The sequence below is a fragment of the Orycteropus afer genome, unplaced genomic scaffold (assembly GCF_000298275.1).
Source record: "Orycteropus afer afer isolate SDZICR_OR568_19922 unplaced genomic scaffold, OryAfe1.0 scaffold00032, whole genome shotgun sequence".
Classification (NCBI taxonomy): domain Eukaryota; kingdom Metazoa; phylum Chordata; class Mammalia; order Tubulidentata; family Orycteropodidae; genus Orycteropus; species Orycteropus afer.
Genome location: NW_006921619.1, coordinates 16,633,553 through 16,651,083, shown reverse-complemented (window position 1 = coordinate 16,651,083; position 17,531 = coordinate 16,633,553). Strand labels below are relative to the sequence as shown.

General features: G+C 37.4%; 1 protein-coding gene across 1 annotated transcript in view; it reads right to left on the bottom strand.

Moving 5' to 3' along the window:
• Positions 1–2,872: 2,872 nt before the first annotated feature.
• The window catches only part of LOC103192922 (interleukin 1 receptor accessory protein), a 67,564-nt gene continuing 52,905 nt past the window's right edge, over positions 2,873–17,531 (bottom strand). Inside the window, exons 9-11 of the mRNA XM_042780288.1 lie at positions 16,898–17,047; positions 15,456–15,599; positions 2,873–3,591 (exon numbers count right to left, since the gene is read on the bottom strand). Coding sequence (XP_042636222.1) covers positions 2,873–3,591; positions 15,456–15,599; positions 16,898–17,047 — 1,013 coding nt within the window. The remainder of the gene's footprint in view (positions 3,592–15,455; positions 15,600–16,897; positions 17,048–17,531) is intronic.

The following is a 17,531-nucleotide window of genomic DNA, read 5'->3' as shown; positions in this document are numbered from 1 at the left end:
ACAATGAGGGCTTGTGTTCCCATGCCTCTTTTTTTTTTTTTTTTTAATTTAGTTTTCACTGAGAAAATAAACCATAAATGACAAGAGTAATTTTTCAGTTTTTTCAAAGATATGCAATAATTGGAAACATTGTGATAAGAAAGAATTAGACTGACAACCAGCAGTAACTTTCTCTTCCTTCTTAGGATCTGGAGCCATGTACATGGCTCACTATTAACTGACTGTGAGAAAAACTGTTATCTGGAATCCAAATGAAGGTCCTTGAACATATATCAAGGATGGAATCATCTACTCAAGAAAGAATATAATATAGAACAAGTCTTTTGTATTGTGCTGAGCCATTTTCTGCTGGGTTTCTTCTGGACAGGTAAAATTTTCTGTCACTTCCTAATTACAAGTTCTGTAGTGAGTCATACTTACTCTATCATGTTGTTGTTGTTGTTAGTTGCCATCAGTTTTCAACATGGCAACCTTCCGTATACCAGAATGACACATTGCCCAGTCCTATCGTGTGCAATCTTCATGATCATTCATACACTTGAGTTCATTGTTGTGGTTATTGTGTCAATCCATCTCATTGAGTGTCTCCCTCATTTTCATGGACACACTGCTTTACTAACCATGATGTCATCTTCTACTGATTGGCCTTTCCTGGTGATATTTCCAAAGTAAGTAAGTTGAAGTCTTGCCATGCTCACATCTAAGGAATATTCTGCTTTTTGTTCACTTATTCTGGGGGCCCTTTATTCCACCATCTTCTTGTTTCAACAGGGACGGGATGGATCTGCCACTTCCCTCTCCAAGAGAAGTAGTGGGATAAAACTTCTGGCTTCTTTCTCCACCCCTTGTTCATTAACAGAGACTGAGATAGGCTGACATTCATTAAATCACAGGTCACTAACAGCCAGAACCAATGAAATGAAGGTGCCTATCTGGTGTGGCCACTCTCTTTTTCGGTATTCTCCCACAGCTTTCACCAGGAATAGCAGGCTTTGTGCTTCTGAAGTCTTGGAATAAATCAACTTGAGAGGGAATCTCCACAGAATAGATGGAAACTACATTATTTTACAATCTTTTCACCTCTGATGGAGTGTTAGATCAGATCAGCCCTGTTATGAGGTCCCATATGTATTTAACTTGGGGAAAAAATAAACACTTCTCATTATGGCCTTAAGGCCAGCCTGTGGTCTCCAGTCCCAGTGTTATCAGGGACACTTGAATCCTATGTTCTTGTGAGGATACTTTGGTTCCAAAATTGCAAATTAGTAGCCCTCTGGCTGAATATGGCCCACAAAAGTGTTTATTTGGCTCTCTGCTTTTTTTCTTTTTTCTTAAGTTTAAGCCATCCAGTAATTGAAAATTTACATAAACACATGGATTTTTAGATATCCTTGAAAAACTGGGCAATCTGGCAGCACTGGGCCTAAATTCCCTTGTGTTGACAATCAGGTGGAGCTAAGTAGAGGCCACCCCCTTTCTAAGAAATATGTGCTCTTCAATTAACTACAAGCTCAACACTCCCTGTTATCTCTCTGTCTCTGAAATAAAATCCCACATGCATTTTATGACTGTTTCAAAATCTAGAATAAATATTTTCTGTACCTATGTCCTTGTGTCTCAGAAGGAGGGTTGGGCAATCTACTTCCATAGTGATACAGCATATGGATATTCCCCAGAAAGCATGGGTATTATGCTTATATCTGGTCCTCTTTTCTCTTTTTTGTTACCTTCTGATCCTTATAGGAGCTCTGCAGGCACAGTGCCTAAAGCATTTGACTGCTAACCAGAAGGTTGGTGGTTCAAATGCACTAGCTTCTGCATAGAAGGAAGACGGGGCAATCCACTTGTGTAATGATTTATTGCTTTGGAATCCCAATGGGGGGTCACTATGAGTTGGAATCAACTTGATGATAATGGGTTTGGTTTTTGGTTGGGTCCTTGTAGGCACTTAAATTCCCTACCCTTCCTTGTAGGCACTTACATTCCCTACCCTTCCTTGTATTTCTGAATAGATAGAACGATTTCAGGAACTGAACTATACTCTAAATCCCTAACAATAATGAGTATTTTCAGCTATCACTTCTACAATTATAATGAGATTTTTTTGTTTATTTCCACTTCATTTTCAATACTTTCTCACTCTTTTTTGGTCCTTTCCCAGACTTTTCCTAATGCACATTAGAAAGAGATGCCTCAGCTTTCTTGGTACCTAAGTCAAATATCAATTTCTTGCAATGGGATATTCATCAGATGTGAGGGAGTTAAAATGTGTTAGTACAAATGAAATGGCATAAAAATATAGCTTTATTGATGCCCATAACTTTAGGCAGTTTAGAGAACACTAATTTACAATGAAACAGAGAACACCATGTATCCTTGTTTGGGTATATTTGGTTCTTTGAGGGAAAATGTGCTGTAGGTTTTCTGTTTAGCTTACTCATACAGCTCCACCAGAACCAGCTCCTTCCATGACCTTACCTTGGGATACATACTCCCTGTAATTGGCATAGCCCAAGTGAACTTGAATGACTCATAACATGAGGTTGGCCAACAGGCTCAAAGAATACACATTTAAACTGTTTGCTTAATTTTAAGTCATTGACTAGGACAGAGGATCAAACTTCAGGCATCTTTCACATACTGACCTTCCAGGGCCCAAGAAGAGTGTGCTCTTCTGAGGCCATTATAGGCAATAATTCTGGATTCAGATCCTTCAGGTCTTTTGTCTCCTAGAAATAAATAGTTTTTAAAAATCAATAAAAGAGAACACAATCTGGTAGTCCATTAGATGATAAAAATGTCAGTTATTCCCATAGGTTCATGACACAAAGAGGGTTGGTAGAGATAGCGGCCACCACCCACCACACAGTAATTATAGGATATAAAAGTCATTGTTATTAGATAAATCCGTGAAATGGTGAAGAGCAAGGGCTGAGATCTGGGGAACTGGGGGTTCCAGTCTGGAGCCATTTTGTATCCACTGAGTTTCTGACTCTTGGGGAACAGGCTTACAGAGATGTGTCTCCCACTGGGGCTGGGTATGAATCTCCGCCCGGCTCTTGCTCCTAAGTTGACTCTCTCCTTCACAGTAGGTGACACAGCAGCGACAGGCTGCAGGGGGCTTCCCTCTGTGCTTGGACATTGTGCCTGGGGCTGGAGAGGGACCTTCAGCCCTCTCTGAATTCTGGAGTCCTGGGGGCTCTTTCAAACGACTTCTCCTTTTTTGAACGTGTTCCAGGCTGATGTCAGACTGGGAAGAGCAGCTTTCATTCCAGCCAGAGCTGGCACTCAAACTTCTCAAGGGAAGAGCCAACCGCAAGGCCTTCCAGAATTTGGAGCCAGAATGTTTGGACTTTTCTCCCTTCCAGCTCACAAAAGACACAGACTCCTTCAGCTGGAGGATGCCTGGGTGTGGATGCTCAAGCGGACGGTACTCAACCACAATAAGCTTGGTGGCAATGGAGTTCTGGCACATAACCCCCAGTTTAAACTCCAGCATGCTGATGCTCTTTTCTGTCACATAGTCTGGGCTCAGGACAACAATCATCCTGCGGCTTCTCTGAATGAAGTCAAAAACTGCTTCTACTGTGTCTGCAGCAAAATGGAAAGATATGACAATAGGTAGTGAAAATTCTTATAACTGCCAGTTTATCACACTATCACTACAAAGGACAGGCAATGAATAACACTTCAAAATATAGGATCTCAGTGTTGGAGAGGACCTGTTAAATAATTGGCCCCTGTAAGGAACCCCATTTGCAACAAAATTACCAATGGTTTCTAAATGTCTGCTGCATTCAAAGATAGGTCATGAACTGCCTCCGAAAGCAGCTAATTTCAGTTCTTTTTGTAAATTATTGTTTTCAAGACTTCTTTCCTGTAATTTTTATCTATTGGTCTTAGTTCCGACATCCTCATTAAATACTTCTTCTTCAAATTTAAGTATTTGACAACAGTTAGCTTTTGTGGCTTCACTGTATTTTCTTTTTCACTTCTGGGAGCTCTGGTGGCTTAGTGCCTAAGGCATTTAACTACTAACCAGAAGGCTGGTGGTTCAAATCTACCAGCCACTCCTCGGAAAGAAGGTTGGGCAATTTAGTTCTGTAGTGACATTGCCTCAGAAACCCAAGGAGCGGTCGCTATGAGTTGGGTCTGACTCGACGGCAATGTGTTTGTAATTTAAAGATTTTTTTTTTTTTTTTTATCTTATTCCCCATATAACACCGTTTCAAGTCTCTTCCCATATTTATCTTCCTTTGGATCATCTTCAATTTCTATGTAGTATTCTGAACAGGACTAAACACAATGATCCAGATATGGTCTGATCAGGAAAGAGCAATAGGGGAATTACCATCTCATATGATCCAAACAGAGAGCCATGGTGGTGCGGTGGATAAGCACTCAGCTGTTAAGCAAAAAGTTGGCAGCTCAAACTCACCAGCCACTTCTCAAGAGAAAGCTGTGACAATCTGCTTCTGTGAAGACTGTAGCCTTGGAAACCCTATGGAGCAGTTCTATTTTGTCCTATAGGGTCACTGTGAGTTGGAACTGATTATATAGCAAAGCATTTGATTTTTGGGGTGATGCTTACGGACTTCCTGGATGATATATACCTGTTTAATGTACTTGGTTGCTAACTGAGAGGTTGGAGGTTTGAGACCACCCAGAGCTGCCTTGACAGGAAGGCTTGATCATCTACTTCTGAAAAACCAGCCATTAAAATACCTATGGGGCAAAATTCTACTCTTAACCACATGAGGTCACCATGAATTTATTCCATGGCGTTAAAAAATAATAATAATCCACATTGTCTTATCTCTTGATATTTAAAACTTAAAAAATTCCTTTTTTTTTGTGTGTGAAGAATTGGCCTAAAATAATCAATTAAAGGGACAAAGACAATGTGTAAGAATCTGTCAATTAGTAAAGATTTCTGGCAAAACATTAAGTCCTAATAGTTACAAAGTCGGATTTGGACAGATCCCAATGTAAAGTCATTTAGCACAGAGTGTAGACAGTGTGATTTTCTGAAGAAAAAAAAATCCAGATGTATAAATCCCAGCCACTGACAACTTTGAAAACAAGTGCTGGAGGCCGACCATGAGGTTGAGTGCCAACACATTTGGGGCCAGGGGTGAAAGTGACTGAGAGATTTTTCAGCCTGTAAAGACAAGCTGAAAGTTTGCAGTGAGTATGATAATTATGAACTTGACTTGGAATGAGGAAGCTCTGCTCCTTACCAGATTATTTCTAATCTGTAGAAGTGACGTTAATTTGGAAGGAAACCAGAGGATACATGGGATAAATTTTTAAGAACTTGGGGCTAGTTTTAACAAGAATGCAAAGCAAGTTAGGTTATTTTGTTTCAACTTTAAGATGAATCTAAATCTATGCTTATCGTCCATGTCCTTGTGTATGTAAATGTGTTTTACTTCAAAATAATTATTTAAGAGAATACATGCGCATTCCAAGGGAGCTCTGGTAGCACAGTGATTAAGACACTAAGACATTTGACTGCTAACCAGAAGGTTGGTGGTTCAAACCCACCAGTCACTCTGTGGAAGCAAGACTACTTCCATAAAGATCTACTGCTTTGGAAATCTGATGGGGGTCACTATGATTCAGAATTGACTGAATGGCAGTGGGTTTGGTTTTTTGGTTATATGCGTCCCAATGAGGAACTGTTGAAAATGAAATTGTCATAGATCCTTTAAATAAAATTTTCTTTAGAGGATAATTTTTAATCCCCCCTACTGATATTTCGCCCTTAAAGTTGGGGATTTATATCTGAAAGAAGGCAGTGCTTCTCAGATGGGGATTGAGCTGTGACCAGAGGTCCTCACTTGGTCCCTTAAAGCAGGCTGCCTTTTTTGAAACACATTCTTTTAACACCTTGCTATTGTTAAATCTTCATATTTGAGGATGGCAAGTATTAGTTCTTAATAAGGACTACTTAGAGATGGACTTATAAATTAGGTGTTTTATTCTGTTTGGCCTCAAAAAATGACATATCACTATAGATTAGTAAATTGGTTTTGAAGTCATATTTTCTGGTCCAAAATTCTTCAATAATCCACATGTGTCTTACTTTAAAAGTCATAATTTCTGGGATTCTCCTAGAGAAAAACTAGGGATCTAATTTTGCTCTTTGGCTAGGTTGTTAGTAGGTGGTAAAACAGCACATCTTTCTGTCTCTCCTTGAAGTGTAGTTTAAAAAAAAAGAGAGAGTACCTAATTTGAAATCAGATAGATATGAATTAAAATATTTTTTTCTCCATTTCAGTGGCTAACCCAAAGTGTGGTGGTTTGAACCCATCAGCAGCTCCATGAGAGAAAGATGAGGCATCCTGCTTCCATAAAGATTTACAGCCTTGGAAACCCTATAGGGCAGTTCTACTCTATCCTATAGGGTCGCTATGAGTTTGTTTTGGATTTTCTCCAATTATCTGTTTTCATCTTAATATTATCAGTCTAAATTCTCCATCTATGACATGCACCTATGGAGTCATATGGTTCAGTGGTACAATTCTTGCCTTCATTACCAGAGGTCCAGGTTCTATTCCTGACCAATGCATCTCATGCACAGCCACCCTGCATATGTCTGTGGAGGCATATGCATTATTATGATGCGGAAAAAGTTTCAGTGTAACTTCTTAAGCTACACTAAGGTAGAGTAGGAAGTAAGGCCTGGCAATCTACTTCCAAGAATCAGTCAATGAAAATCCTACAAAACACAACAGTTTGATTCACAACTGATAATGGGGGTGGTGCGGGACCATGCAGCAGTTTGTTCTGTTGTGCAAGGTGTCACCATGAGTTGGGGGCTGACTCAATGATGAAGACAGTTAACAAGTATAGTAAAATGTAAATAGTGAGATCAAATTATAGATATCTACATGTAAATGTCTAGGTGGTGCAAGCGGTTTTCTGTAGGCTGCTAACCTAAAGGTTAGTGGTTTGAACCCACCCAGCAGTACGTGGAACTGAGGCTTGGTGAACAGCCTCCTTAAAAATTACACCCAAGAAAACCCTATGGAGCAGTTCTATGAGTAATAAACTGCATTGCTGTTAAGTCAAGGGGTTACTCAACAGCACCTAGCAACAATAACGACAACAGTACATAATAAAAAAACTAAAACTCACTGGTGTCTGACTCACAGCAAATCCTCCCTGGGTTTCCGAGGCAGTATCTCTATGGCAGTAGATTGCTCAGTCTTCCTTCTGAGGAGTGGCTGGTGGGTTGAACCGCCAGCCTTCTGGTTAACAGTCAAGTGCTTTAGGCACTATGACACCAATCTTTTTCATTAAATTAATATTATTTAATGTCTAATGAACACAATATTAAAATAACATGTGGCCTAGTGTTTACTGAATCCGAATTGATTCTCTCTGTTAACTGTAGAGTATCACATTACCTTAGTATGTGAATTTGTAAGGAGTTACAAGATTTTTTTTTTTTTTTAAATGTCTATTCAGTTTAAAATAAATTTGGACAAAAATACTGAAACACTTAATCTCCTAGCCCCTTGCTAAGTTACTTCACATTCCTCAGGTAGAAAAGAGAAATAAGACAGACTAGTTGCTGAATGTGTCTCACATACCATACTGTGAATTTACTCTGGTGTCAAAGAACTAGTGACATCAGGAAATAACTGAAGAAAATACCTTGGGAGTTTTAACAAGGGCAGGAATAATGACTAGATGAGGTTCAAATTGTTGATACTGAGACCTTTAAAAGGATACACTATATTCTAGAATAAGGAGCTCTGGTAGCATAGTGCCTAACGCACGTGACTGCTAACCAGAAGGCTGGTGGTTCAAACCTGCCAGACATTCTACAGAAGGAAGACTGGGGAATCTACTGTGGTAAAGATTTACCACCTTGAAAATTCAAAGGGGCTTGCTATGATTTGGAATTGACTTGATGGCAGTAAGTCTGTTTTTTTATATTCTAGAATGTCATTTAATATATGCAGAGTTGGAAGTAACTGTAGAATACCTGCTTGTCCAATGCAAAAAGCCTATACCCAAATCTCAATGAAAATCTATCAGATCTCTGCTTGTATACCTCTAATAATGAGGACCTAGAATCTTCTAAGTTAGTTAATTCCATTATCTTTCAACTCTGTTTTAAAGTTGTTTTCCAGTTGAGTAGATGATCCGTTCCCTTGTAACTTTCATCCACTAATCCTAAGTCTACCCTTCTGAACTTGTTTGAAAGAGGAATATTCTTCATTAGAGAAATTTTTACTAAGCTAACTTAGTTCAGAGTACAAAACAGGGACTTAATAAACATTCTTTGTGTAAATAAATGAATAGAAATTTTTTTTCAAAGCAAGAAGACATCCCTGTCTCTATGACTTAATGTTATTAACTCAAAAGAAAATTAATTTTCAAATATTTATCACTGGTTTATTTCAAGTCTGTGATACTATCTTTTTTTATTTTCATTCAAATGATCATTAATTAACTGAAAGTAGAACATTAATTTCTTGATCCTATAACAAAGTAGCAAGTGACTTGGTTTCATTAAAACCTACAAAAGGAAGGCAATTCCTGTAAGCCTCCCAAATTGAACAGAAAGAGATAGGCTTGTTTAAAAAGATTTTTTTCTCTATTTCTTTAACTGATATTATATATGCATATAAGAGTATATTATATATAATGACAGTCTTCACACACACATACACACACATATACACAAACACACATACACACAAAGAAGCTCTAGTATACAAGTATACTTTTACTTATAAAACTCTTTTGATCAAATATATGGAAAAATTCTTCCAATAAACAAGGTCCTATTTTCTCAGATTACACTCAGAAAAATAAACTTACCCTAATGGAATATATTACTTTTATTACAAGTGTAATCATTATTTTTTTACTCTCACTTGTTTTGCCCAAAGATGAAAATAAAGACATAAAGAACATGCACAAAATAAAATTCAAAGCTGAAAATAAATGGTTTATTTGAAAATAAGCAAATTTACAAATAAAATGAAATATGGAAAATACAAAAGTACATGAATAAAATAAAAAAGACAATCTTAAAATACTAAAACTTATAAAAAGAAAATGAAGATTTACAAGTGGAGTGATGTTTTTGTTTTCCAATACAATGGAGTACCGTTTCATGAGAATCACCTAAATTGTAACACAGAAGGAAATTAAATAAATTTTGTATGAATGCATAATTAGGCATTCTATATATCATGGCTCTTTGTTCACCTGGGTACAGAAGATCCTTTGATCACATATGTAAAACAATTTTCTTTAACAATACAGACATGATTTCTTCTCATTCTTTAAACTACAAGTGTATTTTCTCATCCTCTTCAAGTGTTCTATATTAGACAACTTCTGGGACATAAAACAAACAAACCCAAAATCTTAAACAAATTTTCTCAGGATGAGCCACATTACTTAAAATTGAGATGCTGTAGATTTTACCACTTAGAAAAGTCCAGTACCAAAGGCAGGGATATAAATAGGAAAAAATAAATATATATCAAGGAGTTTCTAGGGGCACCAAACAACATTTAGGATAAATATGGCATCAGAAAGTGCAAAAAGCATGCAGCAATGGCAAAATAATGGCCTCTTGGTGCTGAGTAGCTCTCATTTGCCTAGAGCTCATGCAGTAACAGGTATGCAAAGCTTATCTGGGGACAGTTCTCCTCTGCTCTTGTGAGGGAAGAGTTAACAGGGGAATTATGGTAATTTGTAATATGGAAAAGCATTCATAAGACTGAAAGTGTTAGATCCAAAAGTGACTCCATACCACAGTTTTATAGCCAAGAATTCAGAGCTGACGCTTTTTTCAATTTAAAATAATCATTAACTCCTACATACAAAAATGATTTATCATGGACTTTAATACTGCCAAAGGATACGTAAATGTAGGGAATAGTTTCAGAAGTGCTTATCAACATTCATACTACCAGGATAAGGGCTTCCTTAAATTATAAATTATGGTACTTCATAAGATACCCAGACTCATTTATTTATTTTCTCTTCCTTTATTACTCACCAGTCCAAATAGAGATTTATATCTCTAACTGCTGGGCACTGAGATTAACATAATTTACTTTCAAAATGTGTGTGCTGGGAACACAATAGGTGATCAATTAATGCCAGTATGGCTGGCTACTGTTCAATAGTAACCATTGAAGCTGTGCGTATGAGACTCCACTACACCCAGTTTAACTGTAGCAGTAGTCAGTTATTTACATTCACTTAGGGATGGCAAGCACTAATGACAACTACCACTCTGTGAATTCACAAATGATATTAATGTGTAGAAAGTAGTGACACAAAAGCTTTACAGCAAAAACATAATTAAAATCAGACAAGTGTTCCAGTGGATTATGGTATTGTGCTGATGACCATTTAAAGTCATATGCATGTGTGTGTATGTATGTACAATATTATAATATACATACACACAATATATATGTACTTACACAGACATACAAATACATACATATATATAAAACCACTGCCATTAAGTTGACTCAATTCGGCTCATGGTGATCTCTCCTTGCATTTCTGAGGCAGTATGTCTATAGAAGTAGATGCCCAATCTTCCTTCTGAGGAGTGGTTGGTGGGTTTGAACTGCCAGCCTTTTAATTAGCAGTCAAATGCCTTAGGCACTACACCACCAGAGCTCCTACATATACATATACATATACATATGCATATACATATACTTACATCTATCTATCTATCTATATATAATTGAGTGTGTGGATATATATATATCTATATGTAATATAGATAGATATTCACCACTGTAAACTCTGGACTTAATTTTCACTTTTCCTAGACTTTTGAACTATTTAAAACAAACCAGATTTCATTGATAGTGGCTTTTCTGATTAACTTGTTTGGAGCAAATGTACTAAATGTACCAGTGAATAAAATATAGAAAATATTAGGATCCAGTTAATTCTTTTAGAATATTAATACTAAAATTAACTTTCAACTGAAGCAACTGAGTTTAACCTCCATATTTTACAACTGGAAGACAAAACTGAATGAGGCAACTTTCCCAGAATTCCATTTTAGCAAGGTTGGGATTAGAAGACAAATTGTCAAATATCCTACTCTGTGCTCTTCTCACAACTCAGAAAATGCCTTAAAAGCATTCTTCTGTTATCTCACTCTCTATTAGCACCATCAGGAGGAGTATCCACTCAGACTGAAAGTATGGAGCTGTCTGAATGACTGATCCAATGTACAGTAGATAGGGAGATGACATGATAAATATGGTTTGAACCACATACAATCAGTTTACTGCATTGAAAAAATTATGATATATGTTTTAAGTTTACAAAAATGACATTACTGAAGTACCTGAGATGGAGGGTAGAGTAGTAAAGTAAGAGAAAATGCAGGCAAGTCTTTTAAAATCAATGATAAGGAACATTTTCAGATAGACAGACTGCTTTTGTTTCATCCTAAGTGGGTGCCAGTCTGGCTGTTGGTGGCACGTCGAACAGCAGAAGGAGCAAAAGAGTTAATTAGTTTGTGCTAAAATAAATCTAGGCCCTGATGATCTTTCATAATGAAAAATAAAAGAAAAAGAAAACTATACTCAGAAATTCCTAATGACCCTGTTAACAGATGATTTATTAAGGGGTCTTTAAATCCATTGGAAAATGCTGCCCCAAAACATTAATATGAAATAGAAGGAATAGAGACAAATGGGAACAATGATGAAGGATGCGAAAGAACAGATTAACATCAACCAAGTCCTTGCTTGCAAAAAACATAGTGACATTAGAGACTAATGCCTGAGGAAACAGATCAGCCAGTCACACAGTCACCCTGAATTTATCCCTCTGGGGAAGATTTGACAGATTTTTCTTTTCTGCCCATGAAACAATAGACCTGGAATAAAAGAAGGGGGAATGCTTCCTTCCTGGAGTAGCTGGCTATTTTTGCCCCATTCAATGCTGCTTTCACACATTTTTTAAGGATGAATAGGAGAGGCCTTGCTCGTCACTGCTAGACCACCTGTGAATTTTCTTCACTGGCATGGCCACCTGCAGTTGCTTCCAGAACCTGCCCTGTGGATACTTGGATTTCTCCCCTTTCCATTTAATGACTGTGAGCACCGTCTTAGCCCTCTTCAGCTCTTTCACCTTCATCTCCTTCACAGCTTTGTATTGCACTAAAATGACGTTGATGTTGCCCTGAGAGGCCATGCTTTCTAGACCAGCCTTGAGCTCCAGGAGGGCTTGGGTTCCCTGGAGCACGTAGTTGGGGCTTAGGACAACCAGGAGGCGTCTGCTTTTCTTAATGAAGCTCAAGGTCTCATCTGTGACAACTGAGAAAGAAAACACCATGGGCGTTAGCGTTGGCCAAGAAACTCCAAAAGGATGGGGTTTGAAGAGCAAGTGTAGGGACCTTAGAGTAACAGGCTGAGAATTGAGAGGAAACTTTTTACCAACAAAGCTTTGAACAACGTAATCCCTAAACCCAACAACTCTGTTCACTAAATATCACTCTCCTCAGGGTGAATATAAATTACATACATATGTTCCAAACCAAAAAGAATTCCAGAGAGACAAAAAAAAAAAAAATAGTATAATTCTGTGACATCAGGCCTTAAAATCTGGGACACTAGGAATGAATAGGTTATTTTGAAATCAATTTCTTCAAATGGTGTGGCATGTTGAGGCCTAGCCAAATCAGCTCATGAGACCTTTCTCCTCAAAGATATCCATGTATCAACTCTCCAGTACCACTGGGCATTCAACAAAGATATACATTATAGAATCAAAATATTAAAATTTCATTTTTTGGCAATGCAAGATAAGAGTTTGAATCTTCATTTTTTGGAAGCCCCTCTCTGTTGCAGCACACCTTAAGTCAGACTGATAGCATTGTGTCTGTGGAAAAGCCACTTAAAAAAAGAATCTAGCAAATTGAATGGCCTTTTGGCTGGCAACACATCCTCAGCTCAGCTTTCTATTCTGCTCTCTGTGCTGGGGCCTAAATTAGTCCCTGGATCCTTCTCTTTAAACTCCTATCATTACTGTAGAGCCATGTGTTTTAGCAGTTGCTAGCTGATGTGCTGGCATTCACTACAAGGCAAGTGCTTTCTTTGGGTCAAAGAAAAAGGGGGGAAAAAAAAAGCAGAGGGGAAAAAAGGATATGTGGTACAATTGTATTCCACTGTTAAGGGCTCTGTTTAGTTCCTGTCACTAAATTCTTGAGATTAATCCATCTCCTTACAGTTGCTTATTGAAGACTGTATAATCCCTTACCTGGGGTGCAGATAGAAACCAAGATCAGGCAATGAACATGTGCTGTGGAAATCTATTTCATGGCTTGCCATATTCCCCTAAGCAGTCATTTTACCCCTTAATTTTCACAGGTAGAGAAGCAGTGTGGGAAAGATTTTAAAATAAAAGTTAGCAGGTAAAGCCAGGAGCAGCCAAGAAAGAATAATTGTCTTTTCCAGGTAGCATTGCTGGAGGTTGACCATATATAAGCATGGGAAAGATGCAGAGGCAAAGAGCATTGAGCAAGAGCAGCAGGGAGAACACAAAAAGGGTGCAAGGGCACCAAAAGCAAGATGCAAGGATAATTTTGTACAACTTGAGTTCTTCATTGAACTATCAATCATTTTTGGAGACACTTACACTGTTATACATATTTATATAGCTCTTCACACAAAAATAAATATTTTTAATGGCTGTATGAATGAATATATGGATGAATAAATAGCTGGGAGAATTAAGTCTTAAAATTGATGGTATTTATCTTTAAATTGTGAAATAAATTGATCATTTCCTGACAAAGTGATATTGAAGGAAATAGCCATTGTAGAACACAAGCTTTATAGATTTTGGATAATGACTGGAAAGACACAATAACTGATCCTGCTAATTCAAGTGAAAATAAAAAACTTTAAATCTATGCTGAACCTCAATTATCTGTATAAATTTTAAAAAATTGTTGTTGTTGTTGTTATTTGCTGTCGAGTCGGCCCCGACTCATAGCAACCCCTCCTTGGATTTCCGAGGCAGTATCACTACGGAAGTAGGATTGCCCAACCTTCCTTCCGAGGAGTGGCTGGTGGGTTTGAACCACCAGCCTTTAACAAATTATTAGTGTAAACAAAGTTTGAGAGGAAGCAATTTGGTTTATCACAAGATTAGAGAGAGATACTGCAAGCATTTCAACAGTACAAAGTGTAACAGTGGGTTTAGTAATGTTATTGAATGTGTTCCTTAAAATGAATTCAAATGGACTGTTATTTTGTGTATTATGGGGTAATCTGAAAAGGAAAGAGTTTATTATAAAAATTTAGCAATTCAGGTTTTTTTTTTTTCTTTTTTTTTTAACCAGACCTCTCTGGTCTTCATAAGATTTTAATCTACCCCCAATGTATAAGCTGACAGAAAGGAAGAAGATCCAAAGAGAAGGGAAAATTGAGTAGAGCTAATTTGCTAGAAACTAAAGGGAGGAAAGAAAATGAAGAAATGCCAAAGGGAAATGGTGTAATTATTACTAGTGAGTTCTGTAAGAAGAGACTCTATGCATTCTCTCCTATAATTCAGTTGAAGTAGATCTCAGTCTCAGTAAAACATTGTAACTAGGTCATATTTTATAATAATGAATATTATTAATGTTAGCCATGTGGCCTGGTAAAAATTCTAGGCAAGTCAATGCTGATCAGCCTAAAGCTTCTAAAACTTTAAATGTGAGTAAATGGGACATTTAACATAGGGCCATTTAGTGAAATTTTATCCACTATGAAGGAGCCCTGGTGGCCCAAGCAGTTAAGTGCTTGACTGCTAACTGAAAGGTCAGTGGTTTAAACTCACCAGCTGCTCAGCAGGCAAAAGGTGACACAATCTGCTTCTGTAAAGATTTAATAGAAAACAAAACAAAAAAACAAACCTCAACTGCTGACAAGTCAGATCTGACTTATAGCGACCCCTCCTTGGGTGTCTGAGGCAGTTTCACTATGGAAGTAGATTGTCCCATCTTCCTTCCGAGGAGTGGCTGGTGGGTTTGAACTGCCCGCCTTCTGGTCAGCAGTCAAATGCCTTAGGCACTATGCTACCAGAGCCCCTTCTGTAAATATTTATAGCCTTAGAAACCCTAGGAGGTAGTTCTACTCTGTCCTGTAGGGCTGCCATTAAGTGGAATTGACTCAATGGTAGTGGGTTTGGGAATCCACTATGCATTTGTAGTTTTCTGACCCTGAGTTCTTATAAGGTAAAATACCTTAATACCATAAATTGAGCTTAAAAGTCTACAGCTTTTTATGTAGTTTATTCCTAAAAATGTTTCTATCATCATAGAATGGGACACTAAACATCCAAAGATGTCAACTTAGAGCTACGTCATGACTCCCATACATGACCCAAAGCACATGATAATTTTATCTTCCAGGGTAGCACTATTTGTACTCATCCAAAATACCTACTTCCCCCAGGAAGACTGTCTCGGTCAAAGATGCACAACTTGTATCCAAATTCATTCTCCAAAACTCCACGGAGGGTCAGTAACACAAATTCTTCTTCTTCAGCATTCCTTGCATAAGACACATAAATATCATACTCCTTCCCATCTAGCAAAATAGAACACAGATTCAATCTACATTAGGAACATTTTTCAATAGGATTATATATTTTTTGAAGTCAAATGTCTGTATATTTGACATTTAATTTTTTTACATGTATGAAGGATCTGACAGATTCCAGTATGATTTCCTGCTTATGAGAAGCCTTCAGGCAAAATGACTATTTTAAGGTGCAACTGCAAATTTTACCTCATGTGTCTTCTACTCAGATCTCATTGAGTTGAAATTGCATAGTAGCAGAAGAGTAAGATTTAGCCCGTTCAACTGTGAATTAACAGGACCAGGATGCAAACAGTTGGTCAGTTTTAGGTGCTGATAATGAATACCAAGTTAAAAAAAAATTGTTCCTTGTTTTAGAATATAACTCACCTATATGTTAGAATTATAAATCGAGCAAAAGTCTTTGAAACAAAATAATTTATGCCTAAAGAGAGACACAATTAAAAATATACTTAGATTCATTAGATCGATGTTTCCACAGGTGCTTAATATTATAAAAATCACCTCAAATCTGTGTCTCTCCCACAAATCAACCCTATCAGAATATGGAATTGGACTAAGAATCTATTTGTTTAAATGTCCTGCTGCTACCATCAGGCAAATTTGCACTAAACAGTCCTTTGTAAACTTTAACACATGCATGAATCAGTTGAGAATATTACTGGAATGCAGATTCTAATCCAGTAGGGATTAGGTTTGATAGTCTCCCCCTAATAAATTCCCAGGTGATACTGATATTGCTGGTTCATGGCTCACTCTCTGAGTATTGAGTCTGGACTTTTGCTGTTCAATACAGCAGATATGTGGGGCCACTCACTAAGCCCTGGAATGTGCCTGGTTTAATTTGAGATATTCTGTAAAAGTAAATAACATACTGGATTGTGAAGATTTTTAGAACCAAAAAAAAAGAAAACCCTAAAATATCTCAGTAATTTTTAATATTAATTAAGTGTTGAAGTGATAAAATTTTAATACATTTGGTTAAGTAAGATATATTACTAAAATTATTTTCATCTGCTGGTTTTTACTTTTTCTAATGTACCTACAAGAAAATTTTAAATTACATATGTGGCTTGCACATAGTCTATTTGAATATTGCAAATATAGATTAAATCAACATTTTGAGTCAAGAAAGTAGAATAATACACCTTGGAGTGATCTTCAATAGTATGGGCTTGAACAAAAGATAGTCTGATTAAGTCTTCCAGTGAATGCAGGTTTTATCAAGGAAACATATTTTCTAAACACAATAGTAGAAGAAGCATGTATTGACTTCCATTACTCACCTAATATGGTTTCATCTGTTCCAAAATGAGCCCGATAAAAAAGGACCATCTCCAGCCAGTAAACATGGTAAACAACAATGAGAATCACTACCAGCAGGACTGTGACTCCAAAACCACAGGCCAATTCCACTGTGTATCTCGGAGTTACCACTGGAGTGAAAAACAAAGAAACAGAATTGATTTTGACTTGGTGACCACAGACACCCATCATCCTATGCCTAACTGCGTAAGTCAAGCATCTGAGAGCCTTTGTAGCTGACTTATATGTGTGAACAAGCAGAGATAAGATAGAAGGGCTTAAGTATTGTTTTTATTATTATTATTATTACTACTAGAATGTGTGTCACTTATCTTCTTTTTTCTATCACCTGACAGAGGGGTTTTCGACGATTAGATGAATGTGAATTGTTGTTATGTGCCGTCGAGTTGTTTCCAACTCATAACGACCCCATGCACAGCAGAATGAAACAAGGCCTGATCCCGCGCCAGCCCCACAATCCCTGCTATACTCGAGCCCATCATCGCAGCCACCAGGTCAATCCATCTCGTTGAAGGCCTCCCCCTCTTTCGTCGACCCTCCACCCTACCAAGCATGACATCCTTCTCCAGGGAATGGTCCCTTCTTACAACATAA